Source organism: Alnus glutinosa, chromosome 7, assembly GCF_958979055.1.
Source record: "Alnus glutinosa chromosome 7, dhAlnGlut1.1, whole genome shotgun sequence".
NCBI lineage: Eukaryota > Viridiplantae > Streptophyta > Magnoliopsida > Fagales > Betulaceae > Alnus > Alnus glutinosa.
Window position 1 is genome coordinate 9,283,487 of NC_084892.1, and position 18,324 is coordinate 9,301,810.

The 18,324-nt window shown below is 35.9% G+C and overlaps 2 protein-coding genes and 1 non-coding gene across 4 annotated transcripts; 2 read left to right on the forward strand and 1 right to left on the reverse strand.

Moving 5' to 3' along the window:
* The first annotated feature begins 8,321 nt into the window (after window positions 1-8,321).
* TRNAC-GCA (transfer RNA cysteine (anticodon GCA)) lies at window positions 8,322-8,393 on the forward strand. The gene has a single exon. It is a non-coding gene; the product is annotated as a tRNA-Cys (tRNA).
* A 401-nt stretch (window positions 8,394-8,794) lies between these two features.
* Window positions 8,795-13,581, reverse strand: LOC133874128 (sucrose-phosphatase 2). 2 transcript variants are annotated; one of them, XM_062311963.1, is made up of 10 exons: window positions 13,379-13,581; window positions 12,364-12,415; window positions 11,829-11,909; window positions 11,442-11,741; window positions 11,160-11,261; window positions 10,874-11,068; window positions 10,484-10,774; window positions 9,620-9,806; window positions 9,268-9,314; window positions 8,795-9,166 (listed from the first exon to the last, which is right to left on the reverse strand). In XM_062311963.1, exons 3-10 carry the CDS (start codon window positions 11,886-11,888, stop codon window positions 9,068-9,070), a joined length of 1,281 nt encoding a protein of 426 aa, XP_062167947.1. In that variant the 5' UTR covers window positions 11,889-11,909; window positions 12,364-12,415; window positions 13,379-13,581; the 3' UTR covers window positions 8,795-9,067. The 2 variants fall into 2 exon arrangements, with proteins under 2 accessions (XP_062167947.1, XP_062167946.1); XM_062311962.1 differs by lacking the exon at window positions 12,364-12,415 and having other exon boundaries at window positions 13,379-13,580.
* A 1,723-nt stretch (window positions 13,582-15,304) lies between these two features.
* Window positions 15,305-17,999, forward strand: LOC133874009 (membrane magnesium transporter-like). The gene is made up of 4 exons (XM_062311833.1): window positions 15,305-15,514; window positions 15,653-15,705; window positions 15,794-15,894; window positions 17,744-17,999. The coding sequence occupies exons 1-4, from the start codon at window positions 15,442-15,444 to the stop codon at window positions 17,826-17,828; spliced, it is 312 nt and encodes a 103-aa protein (XP_062167817.1). The 5' UTR covers window positions 15,305-15,441; the 3' UTR covers window positions 17,829-17,999.
* Window positions 18,000-18,324: the final 325 nt, after the last annotated feature.

Genomic DNA, 18,324 nt, shown 5'->3' on the forward strand with positions numbered 1-18,324 from the left:
GGCCCAAAACTACACCCCAAAACACTTGTAGTAATTTCAATACTCAAACAAGAAATGTTTGGTTTCCATTTTTTGTGCATCTCTTATCCATTTTCATACAAGAAATGGACAAATTCACCACTAAATATGTGGGACCACATGGAATCAACATATGGTTCCACAAATTCAATAATGAATTTACAAAAGAGATGGGTAAAAAATGGGCAAGAGATGAATGTGTATCATCTCTCAACTCAAATACACCAGTTAGAGCATACTTAACCCATATTATATGTTGGAGTATTACCACAGTAATGAAGGATTTTAAGCTAACAAGAGTAAGTAAACTCCCTTTCAAAGCAACAAATTCATTTTACATGAAATTGTTTTAGCATGTATATGATGTGGTCGTGAGCGCGCGTATCAATAATAATATAAACCATTCATAATAGAACGAATCTTTGTAGGATAAGTTCAATGTGAGGGTGTCAACCCTCAAAGACTGTGGGTTGTTGTTAAGTTATTGAAATTAAGCCTAATTTACAAAACAAAAATTATATATATATATATATATAAAATTTTTGTTTTGTAATTGAAACTAAATAAAAACATAGAAGTAAAAGTAAGATAGTATGGAGAAGATATATATAGGGAATTGATTTCACTACCAACCTTATAATAATGGTGAATTGCATTTAATATGGGAATTTCACTTACATGAATTACATGATTTGTGTGTGTTGGTACAGTTTCCGGTATGGTGACGTGTCGCTTGATGATTCGCTATGTCGGGAAATTGATCTTATTTCCTAAGACCCGTTAGGAATGAAAAAATTGAGAAGATAGGGGAAAAGATGACACAAGGATTTAAGTGGTTCCCTCAAACCGAGGTACATCCACTGTAGGAGGCATAGAGAAATTTTACTATTAAGTAGCTACAGGGGAAAATCACTTATAGCCCTTAGCCCTGATACACCCAGATTTCCCTCTCTAAGTTTCTCTGCTTTCTCTTCTTCTTGTACCGTTTTTCTCTCTCTTTCCGCTCTTTATGTCTTTGTTTTTCATATCCCTTTTTCCTGGGGCGATCATCTCTCTTTATAGGCCGGGCTTCTGACCTTATTATGTTTGCTGCCTTCTTCGAGTTCTTCATGCCCTGTTTTTCCGGGAGTTTGAGTCCTGCCCATCTTTTCATGTCTGCCACTTTCTAGTTCTTTAATATTTGTTTTTGTTGTATCCTCGAGTGGAGAGAGTGATTGGAGATTATTTAATGATGAGTGGGGATGATAATGAGTGGAGTGAAGTTGGTCGAGAAGTGCATGGTCTTGGAAGGAGTGAGTGGACGGTTATTTTATGATTAAGTGGGATTATTTTATTGAGTGTATGCATTGTCCAAGAAGCTTGGAGGAAGTGCTGCCTGGGATGGAGGAAAGTGCTGCCAGGTTTGGAGGAAAGTGCTGCCCATGCTGTCTTGATGTTGTTGTCCAGCAGAGTTTCTCCAAAATCATCCACTAGCATTTGTTTAATGCTGAGCCCCACCTCAATCGTTAAATAACTACCTTATCCCATTAATCATGGAATTCTGTCCTTATTGTACTCTGAAACATCTGCGGCAAACCTTCAACCAGATCCCGAGGCGATGATGTCCGAGACATGTTCGTTCTACCTTGGAGACCTCGGGATGTCGCTGCATCATAACGGGGTTATAAAAAGCTAAGACATTATTGTACCGACTTGTTGTTATCTCCGAGGCGAGGTTACTCCGAGACTCAAATACCCGAGATGTGCTCACTTCATTCAGATTAGGAGATCTCGGGATGTTCTTCATACCGTAACCTGGAGTGTTAAGATCGTTATACCTCCGAAATGTATTTACACCGAGACATCGTTATACCTCCGAGATGTATTTACACCTAGGCAGTCTTTTCTTTGTTGGCTGTAATAAATGTCCGAGACATAGCTCCGAGATTTTTCCGAATCCACGTGTCTCTAGGGTTGATTTTATCCCTAACAGTGTGTGTTTGTCAAGCACCCACCGATGTCGTCAAGAAATAAGAATAACCTATCTTTGGTTAGCACGGTTTATCTACTTAATCACTAAGATACGGTACGGTCTGTCTTTCCTAGGTATAAGTTATCAAATCTTATAATTAACTTACATGTAATCAAGAAATAAGCATAACTTATCTTTCGGCAAGGCATGAATTGTTCTACCTAAATTAAACTAATTAGGGTGTAGAGTAATTCATCATTCCTAGGCATGGCCTATTAAAACTGTAACGACACACCCTCAACGACACAATATTGTCTGCTTTTGGCTCTTTCAAACCAGACTTTTCAGGAGGTCACCCATCCTAATACTACTATCGCAAAAGCACGCTTAACTGCAGAGTTCTGATAGGGCTCACATCACACACTAGTTTAGTCGGGCTTTTACTTATTGAATTGTGGACTCATTGTTTTGCTTGTAAATTTAAATTTAAATTATTATTATTATTATTTTCAGAAATTGAGCACGTTAATGCAGAGGACGAGTAATCGAAGTAATCGATAGGCGAGAGCATCGAGGTTATTTTGATTTTGAATAATTCTATTCTTCACACCCATTTTATTATGAGAATACATTTAATCAGGATATAGTGTAAAACTCATTTTTTACGGCATCCAATAAGAAGTTGACATATCAGCTAAAAACACAAATTACAATAGGCATGAGGCATGAAAACACGAGATCTTATGAACATAAGAAAACCTATCGACAAAAAGACACGTTTCCCTTTCAAAAGACACATTTGCTGCTGTTGGTGCTTCTTCTTCATCTTCTCGTCTCACAACTACCCCACTTGTTTTTTTCTTCTTTCTTTTGCGATAAAATTAGCTTCACTTTCTCTTTCTTTTCTCTTTATTTATTTATTGGAAGACCCGTCTTCTAGTTCTTCCTATTCCTCTTTCTTTTTCTTGTTCTTGTTCTCTTTCAGCTACAAAAGCGTCATTCTTTGCCGACCCAGTACTTCTCATATTGATTTCCTCGTCAACAACTGACGAGGTCTCTTGGAAGGGAAAAAGTACCCTATTTTATCGATTTTTTTTTTTTTTTTTTTTTTTTTCAATAAGATCTGGTGTATTCATGTCTATTATATTTTGTATTTTTAGATAATGTGTCAACCTCTCATTGGAAGCTGTAAAAGTGAGGTTTACGGCCCATCTGAATAGATGAGACTCTCTTTTATTATACAACACACATCGACTGACATGGCATAAGTTGAATGGCCACTTAAAACAACAAAATTTTCTACCTTTATTCAACTCGTGCCATGTCACTAGTGTGTATGTGGTGTGATAAACTGGTTGTGAAGTTGAGCATTATTCTTTGACTTTATAGTTTTGTCTTAGCTAGAGGTGCATCCTTATATGTAAATGTGACCAACATAGATACTAGATGGATTATGATGTTTAGTTACAGTTGTAAGTCGAACAAGAATGTAGTTGTGCTGTAAATGTGCTTAACATGCTTATACTTAGTACTCTGTTGAATTTTGTGTATTGTGTAATTAGTTTAAAAAATGAAAAAGAATTATGATTTCTTAGAATTGGGGTGCCCAAATGGCATTCCAATTCTTAGTAATCCACAAAGAGTGGATTGCAGGGCTCACTTGTCTTAGGTCGCCTAATGCATATGATCCGCCTATCCGGTGTAAGTGGCCCCGTAGTCCAATTGTAGGGGACGACGATCCAACATAATAATTGAATTAGAAAAGTATGTGTTGGTGGAAGGAAGAGCTGAAAATTTTATTAATTATTTTTAATTAAACTTGGGGGAAACATAAAATGACAACACCATTACCAAGTAAATCAAGTTTGGAGCAGGAGATTACAATTTTTACCTTGAAGGAAAGGTAAGAAATTCCCAAACGCTCGGTGACCATGGAAATCCTTAATAAATAAATAAATAACTTCCAATTTGAAGCAACTCTTGGGAGGCTCAAAGAGTAATTTTATACACACTTTAACTTCTTCATGCCAATTTTCACATTTCTTTACGTGGCTTTTAAAACTACTATCGAATAAAAATCTAATAAAAATTCATTATAAATTCAATGGTAATTTTAAAAGCCACTTAAGGGAGTATAAAAATGAAAGTGAAAGTATGTGTAGCATTATTCTTGAATAATTCATAGATAGCGTATCTTCTCATTTCAATGAGAACAATTGCCATTTTAGTATTAGTGACAACTAGAGTTGATTGATAATCATTGGTTCGAGATTAATGTTAAAAGAATAGTTTTTCTATATCTCTAAATGGAACCTTGGTGGGATATTTTGAGGGAAGGAAGGGACTGAGGCAAGGGGACCCTCTCTCCCCTTATCTTTTTGTCATGGCCATGGAAGGGCTGTCTTCTTTATTGGGTGAAGTTGCTGGCTCCCCTGCGTTTACTTATCACCCAAAATGTGCTGCAGTTAATCTAACTCATCTGATTTTTTCTGCTGCTACTACTTCCTCAGTTACTGCCATAGTTGAGGTTCTTGCTGAGTTTGAGGATTTATCAGGGTTAAAGGCTAACCCTTCTAAGAGTTCTATTTTCCTTGCCAGTGTTCTTGTTGCTGTCAAGCAACCCATCTTGGAGATTCTTCACATGCCAGAGGGCTCTCTTCCAGTAAGGTATCTTGGTGTTCCCCTCGTCACTAAGCGTATATCTTCCTTTGATTGTGAATGCCTGGTAAATAGAATTACAGCAAGAATTGATTCTTGGCTTGTAAAAAACCTCTCCTTTGCTGGCCGGCTTCAACTTCTGTCATCCGTGCTTCTTAGTATGCAGGTTTTCTGGGCCAAAGTCTTCATTCTGCCCAAGGGAGTTATTCATTTGATTGAGCAGAAACTAAATAGATTCTTATGGAGTGGTAGTGATTCAAAAGCTCATGCTAAGGTGGCTTGGAGTAAGGTTTGTCTTCCTAAGAGAGAAGGGGGTCTTGGGATCAAGGACATTGCTATTTGGAATCAGGCTTCGATGCTTAACTATGTTTGGAATTTATTTTCAAAAGCAGGCTCTTTATGGGTAGCATGGATTGAAGCAAACTGGTTGAAAGGTAGGAGCTTCTGGATAGTTCCTATTCCAGCTTTTTGTTCTTGGATTTGGAAGAAGATTCTCAAGCTCCGAGACCTAGCCAAAAGATTCATTCGATTTAAGGTTGGGAGGGGTAATAAGGTGTTCTTGTGGTTGGATAATTGGCATCCTGCAGGCTGTCTTTTGGATAAATATGGTTATAGAATCGTTCATGATTCAGGTTTTCCCCTGCATGCCAAACTGGATGTCATTATGAAGAATGGTGCTTGGTTTTGGCCTTATGCCCGGTCAGATGATCTTGTTGAGATTCAGAGTCAACTCCACACAGTTGAGGTTGGAGATGCTGATGAGCCAGTGTGGAATTCTCGAAGTGGCATATATAAGTGCTCGGACACTTGGGAAAAATTGAGAGAGGTGCATCCGGTAGTTGAATGGTGGAAGATTGTTTGGGCTCCTGCTTCTATACCTCGGCATTCTTTCATGCTTTGGCTAGTTTTCGGGGATGCTTTGATCACTAAACAACGCATGTGTTGCTGGTGGGGTTATTCAGGACAGATTCTCTGTCCTTTCTGCTATGGAGCTCAAGAGAGCCGTGAGCATCTTTTCTTTAGGTGCAGTTTCAGTAGGCGGATTTGGACTGAAATCATGGCTGAGTGTTCTTTTTACAATGTGCCTTTGGATTGGGATGATATTGTAGTCTGGAGCTTGAAGGTGATGCAGGGGAAAAGTTTAAGAGCAGTTTTGGGTCGACTGTGTTTTGGAGCTACTGTATACCATATATGGAAGTAGAGGAACGACCTTTTGTACAATAACACTCCACGCACGGAGGAAGCAATTTTGACTCGTGTTAGGTGGGAAGCTCGAGTGAAGATTGTAGCAAAAGGGAAGATCAGCCATTTCAGGAAGAATATGAACCTTGTTGCTAAATGGAATTTGCATTTTCTGGAGTGATGGGATGTTGTGAGTCCTATGTGTCTTTGAGGATTGATGGGGGTTTGATTTCTCTGTTTTGATCTTGTAGATGTTTGCTTTGTTTTATGATGTTGTGTACTGTGTTCTTGGAAGCAGTAGGGTCGTCGTTGATGGGTTTTTTTCTCTTGGTTTCCTAGCTAGGGGTTTGTTGTCCCTATGCAGGAGTTGTTTCCAGTTTTCACTGGAGTGTATTGGTTGCTGAGTTGAGCCTTATAAAATCTTTTATTCATAAAAAAAAAAAAAAAAATGTTAAAAGAATAATGTTAAAAATCACATTTTTATTGCATAATATTGACATGATAATTCTAACCAACTCTTGATTATTATTATTATTATTATTATTATTATTATTATTATTATTATTATGATTTATCAAAATGTTACTTGGAATTGTCGTTATAAGATAGTTGTGGAATAAGATTAAAAAAAAAAAATTGTTTTTATCATTTACACATTTTTAAATTGGGTATCTGCAAATTGCCATGGAAAAGCAATGAGCAAGTAAATGAGAAACACAGTAAAAACTCATGTACAATTTTAGAGAAATGGAATTTTTTGAAAATCTTTAGGTTGATATACTTTTCTTCTAAATTGGATGTCTCCAAATTGCCATGGGAAAGCAATGGATAAGTATATGAATCATGATGAGAACTGCAAAAGCAATATTTTCCCAAAAATAAGTCTGTTTTCGTTTAACTGCCTCTTCTACTTTTTCTTTTTCAAAGAAAAGAGGAAGTGGCGGTTGGGAAGAGCCCGATTGATTGCTTTGAGCTCTCTCTTTTTATCTTTTTCTTTATCTTTTCATTTTTTTCCTCTTTCCTTTTCTTTGTTTTAGGCTTTTAATTGATTTTAACCATTAAGGTGCGTTTGATATTATAATTTTATGGAGAAAAATACGATTTTAAATTAAATTATAAAGAATAAATTGTTTGAAATTGCATTTTTAAATCTCAATAAGAATATGCATTTTGAAAACGCACAATTTAAAAGATTAAATTACAATTTTATCAAAGGCTTGGCTGCATTTTTAAAAATCAATCATTAATTTTGCACCAGGTTTCCCAGATTTTGCTTTTCCTTCGTATCCAATTGATGGGTGAAAACCACCGGCTGTGATTATTTAATCTCACCAAGCTTGACTACTTATTTCCTCATTTTATTTTATACTCAACTTTCCCCAATAAACATGGAGAAATATTTGGTAAATTTGGGATTATCATGCACTTCTCATCAGAATTTGAGCAATTGAAACTCAAATTTTGATTTGAACCCAATGATCACTCCAAATTCTAAAGAAGAAAACAACAGAAGCTTCCATTTAAACAAGAATCTAACATACAAATCCCTGGTCCAACAGAGCCAACAACAAAGCAAATTGAACCATCATCATCATCATCATATCAAATACAAATTCTTGAGCCAACAAAGCAAATCGACTCCCATGATATCTTCGTCGCACCAAAGCAACAAGCGTTGCTAGAACGACACCCAAAAAAGGGAAAAACACGACATACCAAGACCAAATCCGAAAAACCAGCGAAACAGAGACAAACCCATTACATGTATGTATATGTTTGCAGAAGAAGTAAAAAAAAAAAAAAAAAAAAAAAAACAGAGACTAACCCATTTCAAGATTCAACCGGAACATGTGTGAGGGGGTTTGTCAGGAGGTGAAGTAGAAGACTGGGTGGAGCATGAGGTGGATGAACTTGATGTAGGCGCAGGAGAAGGACAAGAACACCACCCCGTACACGATCCGGAGAGCCATTGGGGGAGTGTAGGCTTTTGCGTGTGAGAGAGAGCAGAGAGATCCAACAGTAATGAGAGAGAGACAAGGCGGACAGAAGAGAGAGGTCTAAAAAAAGGAATTGGATAAGGCTTTTTAAATTTTAAAACTCTAGGGGAATATCACACGTGTCAAACAAAGGGTACTGGCCTACTGGGCTGTCGCCACGCGGGAAAGTTGATTGAGGATGTCACCTATCAAATTGGACCGTTAAAGATGGAGTTCGTTGCTTCTGTTCTGGCCGCCAGGAGAGACTTTATATTAGGGCGGTGATGATGCTGCTATGGCTTTAGACTTGAAGTTGAAGTTCAACATTTTTGTGATTTATATATATATATATATATATATTGAAATAGGTTAATTTGTGTCCTTTGCAATTCCAATGGTTTGAGGTTGTACTGACAAAACTTAAGAAGAAAGCAAAAGGAATTCTTCTGATTTTGGATTAGTTCGACTTTCTTTTCGTCATCAAACATAATTTTTCAACAGTGAAAAAAGGAAATCTGTAGGGTACAGCACAAACCGGGTCCATAGCTCAGTGGTAGAGCATTTGACTGCAGATCAAATGGTCACCGGTTCGAACCCGGTTGGGCCCTTCTGTATTTATTTATTTATTTTATTTTTTTCCAGGTAATTTGTTAGTAATTCTGTAGCCATTTAAAAGGTTTTTAAGTAAATAGGGAATATCGACCTCCTTACGGCTTAGTTCCGTACAAGGTTGGGCTAGTGGGTAGGCCCAAATCCAATACTATGATATCTAGGTTTGGAGTAATACGTACTAATGCATACGTTATAGCTAATTAGCTATTGGAGTAAACATGCCAATCTTCAGAGGATTGTGAGAGTTAAAGTTTGGCTTTTATTATTATTATTTATTATTTATATTTTTTCTGAGAGTTAAAGTATGACGTAAGATGTGATTGTTGGGTACTATATATGTTTCCAATTAACCAAAGGTAAGAATAAAATATATATCTTATGATCAGTTAAAACTCAATTAACCATGGAATATGGGTTGATGATTATTATTTGAATCATAAAATACAAAATGTAAAAACAAAAACTGCAATACAAATATATTTATTTGTCCAAAAGAGGCAGTTCAATCGGCTGGCCGGACCACACCTCATAAAGCAAATGTCACTAGTTCGAATTTTTCTTTCCCCCTCTTGTGTGAACATGTAAAAAATAATAATAATAATAATAATACATTTATTTGATAGAAATGCTCTTATAGTATACGAACTCGAGGTTAAGCTGTAACTGTTATCTAGAGGAGCCAGGTTGAATGATCTTTGGGTTCTGATTCTTCTAACCATGTTTGATGCACATGCATCCAAGTGAATCCATCTGACATACTGGTGGCATCCTGCAAAATAAAAATAAAAAAATAAGGAAAGGAAAAGCCAAAGAAAAGGTCATGCACAAGTTTTGTTGGGCGCATGCATTTGCATCAGTTTCATAACTCACCTTTGAACTCAGTACGGCAGTTGTCGTGCAACATCGCCGGTCCTCGCCTACAAGAGAGCAGAAAAAAACCATAAGGAACTAATCCCACCATTCCATGGTGGCTTTAAAAGATGATTATTCCTTTCATGGCCTCGGCATATTACTACAGAAGAAAGGGTATAGACTGTAACATATGCAACAGTCATACAGGTGAAGAGAACTGCTCTTGATGGTTTTACGAGTACCAATATAGTGCTTATACCATGACATTGTCATTGTAGAACATGTTAAATTGATTGAATCAGTGAGAATAAGAAAAGGTGCAAAATATAAAAAATGAATAAAAGAAGTAAAGCCGCAACAAATACAGTACCAGATAACTCCCATTTATTGAACTTCACAAGCCATGTGTTCGAACTAATCTGTATGGGCAACACCCGATCAACCCAAACCCGGAATTGTTTTCCATGTTTGTCTCCATAGCATGATCTCATTGCATTTATGGTGTCACAAAGAGATTGCTCAACGCCAGACGGATGGACAAGAATCGCAGATGGATCCTGACAAATGTGCAAAGAGAAAAAATAACTAGACTCCTAACTAAACAAAATGATGCAGATTACAGAAGGAGGCGGGGTGGGGAAGGGGGGGGGGTTGATTCAAAATATCATGCATACATTAATGTCTCAAAAATTCTCTAGATTTACACTTAAAAGACACGTGGCAATCCAAGATGAAAGTTGTACAACTTCAACTCCACTTATATGCCTGACCACCACATAGCTATGTTTTAGTAACACAAGTGAGTGTCCAAATATACATGTTCAGTGAGTAGGGGTCAAACTTATTATCATATTTCAATAATTGTATTCATGTCCTACAAAATTTAATCTAATAATGTACCAAAATTAATAACCTTTTAAGCAAACACAAATATGAAATCTAATTTATTATCTGTTATATGGTAGGCTAAAGAAGAAAAGAGAATACTTATCATTCCTTTACAGCCCAGAGTTTTACCAGAAGAAATGTGTTCACACCAGTGCAGTAAATGTTAATTATTATGTAGCATAACAAGTCGGGGAAAGTTGCAGAAATAAGGCAGATGTTATTCCCTCGGAAATACTACATATCACCAACCTATACCAGATAAGATGCTCTGTACTTTCTGTATAAGTAATAATGCGCTCTATAGTTATAAAACTAAACTGAAAGGTAAAAAGGATATCAGACATACACAAGCTGATTTCAAACTTGCCAGATACGGCTCAGAATTCTCAACTTCTGCACGCCTCCATCTCTCAAAGAACACGTAAAATTTCACTACTTCATGTCCAGGATTAACATTTTCCAACTTGCAGTCCAAAAAGTCAGTGACATCTCTAGGAGATGTGTTTGGCCCCAGGCTAAAATGACCGATGGCTTGTATGATCCCAGATGCACACCTCTCTGTTGCATGAATAATCTTAGGGTTATTCTTAGCATTTTCAGCATGCCACTGCAGCAATTCTTCTTGAGCATTGCTAACCTACATGATGGACAAATGTTAGCATGCAAACAGTTAGGAAGACAACCTCAACTGCTGAGATAATAAGAATGATAATGATGTATTAGGTGAACTACCAACCATGACACCATATACTTCCGGTATACTAAATAGTTCAGCATCATTTCCAGAGTCACCACAAACAAGAGTGTTATTGGGTAGTTTTCCCTCCGACTTAAATTTTTTTAGTAGATACGCAAGAGCTTGTCCTTTGCCAGCACCTTGTGGTAATATATCTAAATCCATTCCTCCACTGTAGATTACTTTAACATCGAGCTGGCCAAGAAAAAGCAAGATTTTCAAACATCAATAACAATACATGACATAAAATCATGGTAGATAAATCAACTTGGGAATTAAATCTTACTCCATGCTTTTCAAAACACTCTTTTAGAGCCTTTGTCACAGCCTGAGCCTTAGCTTTCTCAACATAAAAGCTAATCTTGTGTGGTCGTTGCTCTGTTTCTGACTGTGTCACCCCATAAAATTCAACAATTCAGAACTTTTAAATACATGAAACGTTTTTAATTGACAACTCAAGCCAATAACCTTAAAAATAATTTATAAATCAAATTATCAAATTTAATGTTGCCGCTGTGTACCAGGGGAAACAATCAACTTATTTCATCAAAACATCTTTAAGCAATACCTGAAGAGTGAGTTCAGGAAATTTGCTTGATTCCTCTATGACTAGGTTCCTATTCCATTTCTGATTTAAGATTTCAACCCAACCATCGTCTGGCAACAATGAGTTTCCATATGTTATCTCAGTTCCAACAGACGTTATGGTTATATCTGGAGTTAACATGGGTTTCTCCTTCCTCAACTGTTTGTAAAGTGTAGGTGATCTTCCAGTTGAGAAAACTAGCAGAGAATCATGACGGTAATTGGATTCCCATAAGGCATTAAATCTGAGCAGAGAAAGGTTCTCAGAATCATGATGATCAACCTGCAAACGGAAACAACTCGCCCATAAAATCACTGCAGCAAGAGAATGGAGTGATGCGAGCACAAAGAAGAGAATTATAGAACCTACCATTGTATGATCAAGATCTGAAACAATCATGAGGCGTGCCGAAGACTTTAGCAGATCCATGATTCTTCCCCTGACTTGGTCCTGTCATTAAAGTAATTAAAGCTACAAAACAAGCATCTATAAAAGTCTGTAACGGAAAGTATCTAAAATAAATCAGAAGTATAAAAAACTTTCATAGTTTATCATTAAGTGCATATACACAATCTGCAGAGAATACAGATCAATTTCATTAGCTGTATGGGTGATTTCATCGATTGTATTTTTTACTTGTATGAGCATTATCATCTTTAACATTTTACTGGGAAATTGAGAGCATGCAACTTTATTTCAACCAACAATAATTTAAAGGACAATTGTGGCTGTTATACCTTTCAAAACTATAACTAGCACTAACAGATACAGAGGATTGCAATGCAGAATGACAATGCTAAGAAGTTGTAAAGCATTTCAGTGGGAAATTAGCTACCATAAGTTGGGTTGTTTAGAAAATTCTTAAAACAATAAACTTGCCAACAATACCACAATATTGCCCTACCAAAAATTATTACAGTCACACTTCTAAAATGATTGAACCCCTCTCCGTCCTACTGCAAAAACATAAAATAAAAAATAAAATACGCATGCACAACACAATAGCAAATTAAAAGGAAAAAGAAAAAAGAAAAAGAAATACCGCACTTGTTAATAGTAATCAATAACTAACTAATCACAGGGAGTACATGGATTAATGTCATTTGTATTCTTTTTAAATACAAAAATGCATTGATATTAGTGGCTTAAATGTATTAAATACTTGAGCTTTCATATGCATTCAAGTTTGATCTTGTTTAGCAGAAGTAGACTGTCAAAACAGAAACCCAAGAAAGCAAGAGCAAACAAACTACGTGTTTTTCCAAAAGAGCAGTTCATTACATACTCATACCAGTCAATAGTCATACTAGCACACCCCCCCCCCCCCCCCCCCCCCCCCCCCCCCCCCCAAAAAGAAAAAAAAGAAAAAGAAGAAGATATATAACAGTTCCCTAACAGTAAAAAGATATATAAACACAAACGATCAACTTGAATTAGTAAAAACTATATCCCGTTACAGCTAATAAAACATTTCAAAACCACAGCACATACATTAAAAGATACGCATCAAATATCCGCAATCCAGTTCGATTGAATAAGACAAATCCGATGAATTATCATATTATCGCTGAGAAACCTAGGAATATATAGCTTTGATTTCCAACACTAAGCTAAACCACTACTCAATACTCAAACTTAGATGGAGCGTTTACTCCCTCTCACGCCCTAAATATTGAAAAATTGTACAATTCAAAGCTTCCAAATCGTAACTTTGTCTCACATTTTCTCGGCAACCAAACAGAACTTAAAGCAATGAAACCAAAACAGAAAAATATAATAAATAAATAAATTAGAGATAATGTAGGAAACAATCAGAAATCAATAGGATTGGAATTCCAAAATCAACATCGAAAATCTCACAAAGAAAGTAATCACGGACGAGTTGTACAAAAAAAAAAAATACATATCAATTTAGTTACCAGAAACTTGATCTTGAATATGGAATTGGGAGGTTCAGATTACGTGCTTGAATGAAATGAAATGAAACCAGAGAGAGAGAAATGAGGTGGCGAATGAATGAGTGGCCTGTGGAGGTGATAATGGGGACGAGAATTGGATCCAATCCAAATTCGTTGGCGCTTCTTTTGTAAGCAGAGAGAAAGCTCAGTGGAGCATGATGAGCATCCAAACAAAAAATAAATTAAGATCTCGTAAAAAGGAAAAAGACACTTGTCAGCCACTGGTGTTGGATGTGGGGGCCACTCTCGTCGTTTGACGGTGGTGATGAAGATGTTGGTGTGAGTAAGAAAATCTGTAGAAAGCATATTCTTTCGAATGTTTTATGTAATTCCCGAACCTCCGCTATTTTCCTCCTTTTTTTTCTTTCGATAATCTTCCATCGGATGCGGTTCCTTTCCTTACTTCCTTTATGCCTTTTTTTTTTTTTTTTTAATATATATATATATAATTTATGTTTGGCACGATCAAAAATTATGGTCAAATCAAAAGTATTTTTAGTTAATAATAAAAGTTTTTTTAATTTCTGTAAAATAGTTTTTTTTTAAAAAAAAAAAAACAAAAACTACTTTTCAAGTTTAATACTTTTCATTCTCAAATCACGCAAACTTTTAATGGAACACCGCATTTACATCGCATTAACAAATACCTTTAAATATAAAATAATCACAAAATATTTAAAATTACTTTTATTTTTATATTGTATCGTAACACTTTTCAACAAAAATAAAAAATAAAAAACACCCTCTAACAAATTTTACCAACAAACTCAATATTTTATTATTATTATTATTATTTTATGATCTTTTGGACTTTGGAGCAATATATATATATATAGAAATGATCCCTACACTCATTTCTCACAACAGCTCCACAACAAGTTGACGTGGCTAGTAATATTTTATTATTTTTTTTTCTTTTTTTTTTCTTTTTTTTTTTTTGTAAAAAAATAATAAAATATTACCAGCTACGTCAACTTGTTGTGGGGTTGTTGTGAGAAATGAGTGTATGGATCATTTCTCATATATATATATATATAGAGAGAGAGAGAGAGAGAGAGAGAGAGGAAAATGCTAAAAAGACAATTTTAACACAACTAATGGACAACTTTAAGGCATAATGGGGTGTGTCTCATGTATGGGCTCTACCCAAGGGAAATGATCAAAAACACTCACGATACACAACAATGACACAACACTAAGGTACATTAGGATGGAGTTCATATATTGGGTCCCACCCCAATGTGCCTTGGTGTTGTGCCATTGTTGTACACAAAGAGTACAAGGATCATTCCCCCTCTATCCAATGTACTTTGAGGTTGTACATTAGTTGTACTAATGGTTGTGCATAAATCACAACTTTTAAACATTTAATTGAGAAATAATTAAAATACTCACACTACACAACAATAACACAATACCAAGGTACAATGGAGTGGAGCCCACATATGGACCCCACTCCATTGTGCCTTGATGTTGTGCTATTGTTGTGTAGTGTGAGTGTAAGGATCACTCTCCCATTTAATTTGTACAAGCTTATGTTGAAGTGTTATCTTTTCCTTTTTATTTTTTTTTTATAGATATATATTTTTTTTTAATCTTTCCCGTATTAAATACTTGTTAATTTGAAAACCTCTAAAAATTGTGATGCCCTATAATTTTTAATATGAAAAAAAATGATACACTTATATTTTTTATACATTTATATTTAATCAAATTTTAAATTTATCATTAAATTTGTAGAGTTCAATGTAAATTTCATAAATTTAAAAATAAGATGTACAAGTGATATAAAAGACAAAAGAATTTCATTTTTCTTTAATATAACGCTTCTAATGTCCTTTCAAAAAAAAAAAAAAAAAAACACTTCTAATATCGACAAGCTGACGAAACGGTGAGTTTCGAGAAAAGAGAACAAAGACAGACTAGCCAGTAGCCACACACAGAGAGAGGGGGAGCACTGAGCAGTGCCTGGAGCTCTCGTCGGCCGGATATCTGAGAAAATCACCAAAAGGGTCTCGGTTGAAATGGGTTTGGGCTTCGTGGTAGGCGTCTTCGGAGTCCTAATTCTTGTCCATGCCGCTTATTCAACCATCCAATGTAAGCCCTTTATATTTATATACATATATACATAAACATGAATTCGCATGAACTTTATGAAATTTGACGTTAGTTTTCTGGGTGTCAAATTTTTTTTATGCTTTGGTTTTGTTCTGATTGATATGGTTGTGGTTGCAGATAGGGGCGTGTTGGAGATTATGGAGGAAGAGTTTTCAGGACCTCCAATGAATGTGAGTATTATTTTTTGGCTTTTCTTTGATCCTTGAATTATGGGTTTGTGGTGTTTATATGAATCTGGGGGTTTTATTGGTAGTGCAGGTGATGGTTGAGTTGCTTCTAGGATTAGTCTTCTGTGTGTGGGCGGCGCTTACCGTGCCGGGGAAGTTTCTTTCCGTACATCCTCATTCCGAAGATAATAGGTATTGCTATGCCTTTCTTTCTGTTTCTTCAATTTTTTTGAGTTATATTTGAGGTTGGAGATTAAGAGGTTTTGTTAGTCGCAGTTTGATTGAAACCTATGACATTTGACATTAGGAGTATGTACATGATAAATTGTATGTTGAACAATGTAAATTTCTTTTCTGTAGCATTAATTAAGGTTTTTTCCTTATAAAAAATATATTCAATTGTTAAGGAATTCTAAACCTCACAACTGGATGTCTCTGAACTCAATCGTCTTCTAAGTCTAATTCTAAAGTTAATGAGTTGTACGTTAAATGGGACCTCCTCCTCCTGTTAGAACAGGATGAAGGCTGAAATCGTGCATTTAAAAGTCACTAGGTGCAGTGTAATTTACCAATAAAAAGAATATATTCAATTATCTTCAAAGAAGCAGACTATCAGCCTCTTGCCACTTAACCCACATTGCTTTCAACTCTCCTTGTCCTTGAATTGCTCTACAGAATTCTTGTAGATGCTTGCCTTCTATATTGTTCGAGCTTTGACCTTTAATATTACTTTGTTGTTTTACATATGATCAAAAATAAGAGAGTCACATGCTTAGTCAGATACTGAATGAGGGGTCGATGGGAATGATTTTTCCAATCAAACCATATTTCAGACACTGAAGTGTTTTTATGTAGGAGAAGCATTGTTAAATTTTTGTTAAATAGTTGTAGCTCTAATGGCACTTACTAGTTACTACCCCCCCAACACCCCCGCAAGAATGGGGTGGAGGGTGAAGTCGTGGATCCAAAATCCGCTGGGATGAGTGTAGTGTACCTATAAAAAGAAAATAGAAGCATTATCAAGATTAACGATTATATCCATGCCAGTGCATGCCTTTTTCTTTACTTCCTGTTCTAATTTTTTTAATCTTTCAGGGAGTGACCAAGTTGCAAATGGCCTTCACTCCCTTGTTTTCTTCTAAATTGTTGAGATAGTTACCATGCATGACTTTCCTTATGATATTTAAACTTTCTAGCTTTAGAAGAGAGCAACTATGTCTTGTTGAGACACATGAAAGTATGTGCAAGGCAGCGAGTGATGCTATGTGATTAAGTTTCTTTAACCCTTAGAACAGAAGTTTGAAACTAATCCTTGCATTTAATGAGTTAGTTAATCTTCTTGTTAATTTATGCAGTAGATTTCCCCTTTGAAATACTCATTTATATGAATTTGTTTAGCTGTTTCTTGATAAGACTGATGTCAATCCTGATGCCATTTCTTGCATGTTTAAAGAGCAATTTTAGCACATTGTTGGTTGCAAATTGTGAAGATTGAACACCTAGATTCTTTTGGTAGCCTTAGTGATGCAATTAGCTAGCAGCCTAGCACATAGCTACTATAGAGCTTGTTGTACAAACGACCCTAGCAATCGAAAGAGTAAAGTTATGTGGCCTTTTCTTTTCTTTTTCCATGACAGTTTCCAATTCATACTACTTAAAGTTGGAAATAAATCATGAAGCTTTTTGCGACTCTAATCATCCATTAATGTGATAAAGGTGCATCTGAGTTGCCTTTGTTAATTCTTCAACATTATATATACTTCCCATACAATAATAAGTGGTACCAATACAGCAAGGACCCGTGATTCGTGAACCTTGGATTGCTTGATTTAAGTCGGAATTGCTAATTTGGAAACATATCATGGGGTTTTTCTTTTGAGACAGAGATATCCTAGAGGGTTCATATCTAACTCTAGAATACCTTCTGCTATTTTCTCCATCACTTCTCAAGTTAATTGATCTGTGCATCCTTTTTGTTTTTTCTTTTAATTTTCTTATTACTTGGATTATTGAAATCTGGATTGTGTATTTTTGGATGCAGGATAGTGTCTTTACCAGCCAATTTAGACTTCATGATTTTCAACCATCGAGGCAAAGTATTTCCTTTGGTTTGGAAAAGGATTTGAAGCTCAAACATTGAGTTCATTTCTGTCAAGTAAAAAGGATCTCCTTTGGGTTTACTCGAAGAGAGAGTCATTTTCCTGTCTCTTTAAAACTTGGCCTATCAGAATAGATGATGCCATTGTATCATCTCTTTACTTTCGCAACTTAATGCAAAAATTCTTCTCTATTGGCTACCTTGGTCTGCTAGTTTAAACTTGGGACTATATTTTTCCTTTATATAATCTCAATGGGATTTGTTTGGTCGTTGTCTAACCCTTGAGGGTTTATAGCCTGCCTGTGGAAGTTGAATGAACAACAGCGGTCAGCGGCATGCGTTCGGCATCAGGGGCGGATGAAACATCCCCATTTTCTTCGAAAGTACCAATCTCCTGTTTTATGCACATCCAACCAAGATTGGTGGAGCAAATCAATTCTGTTTTTCACCATGGAAGAGCAAATTTAAGTAGGGAGGTTTTTGAAAAGAATGAATATGAGGCCAATCACAAGAGCAGAATCATC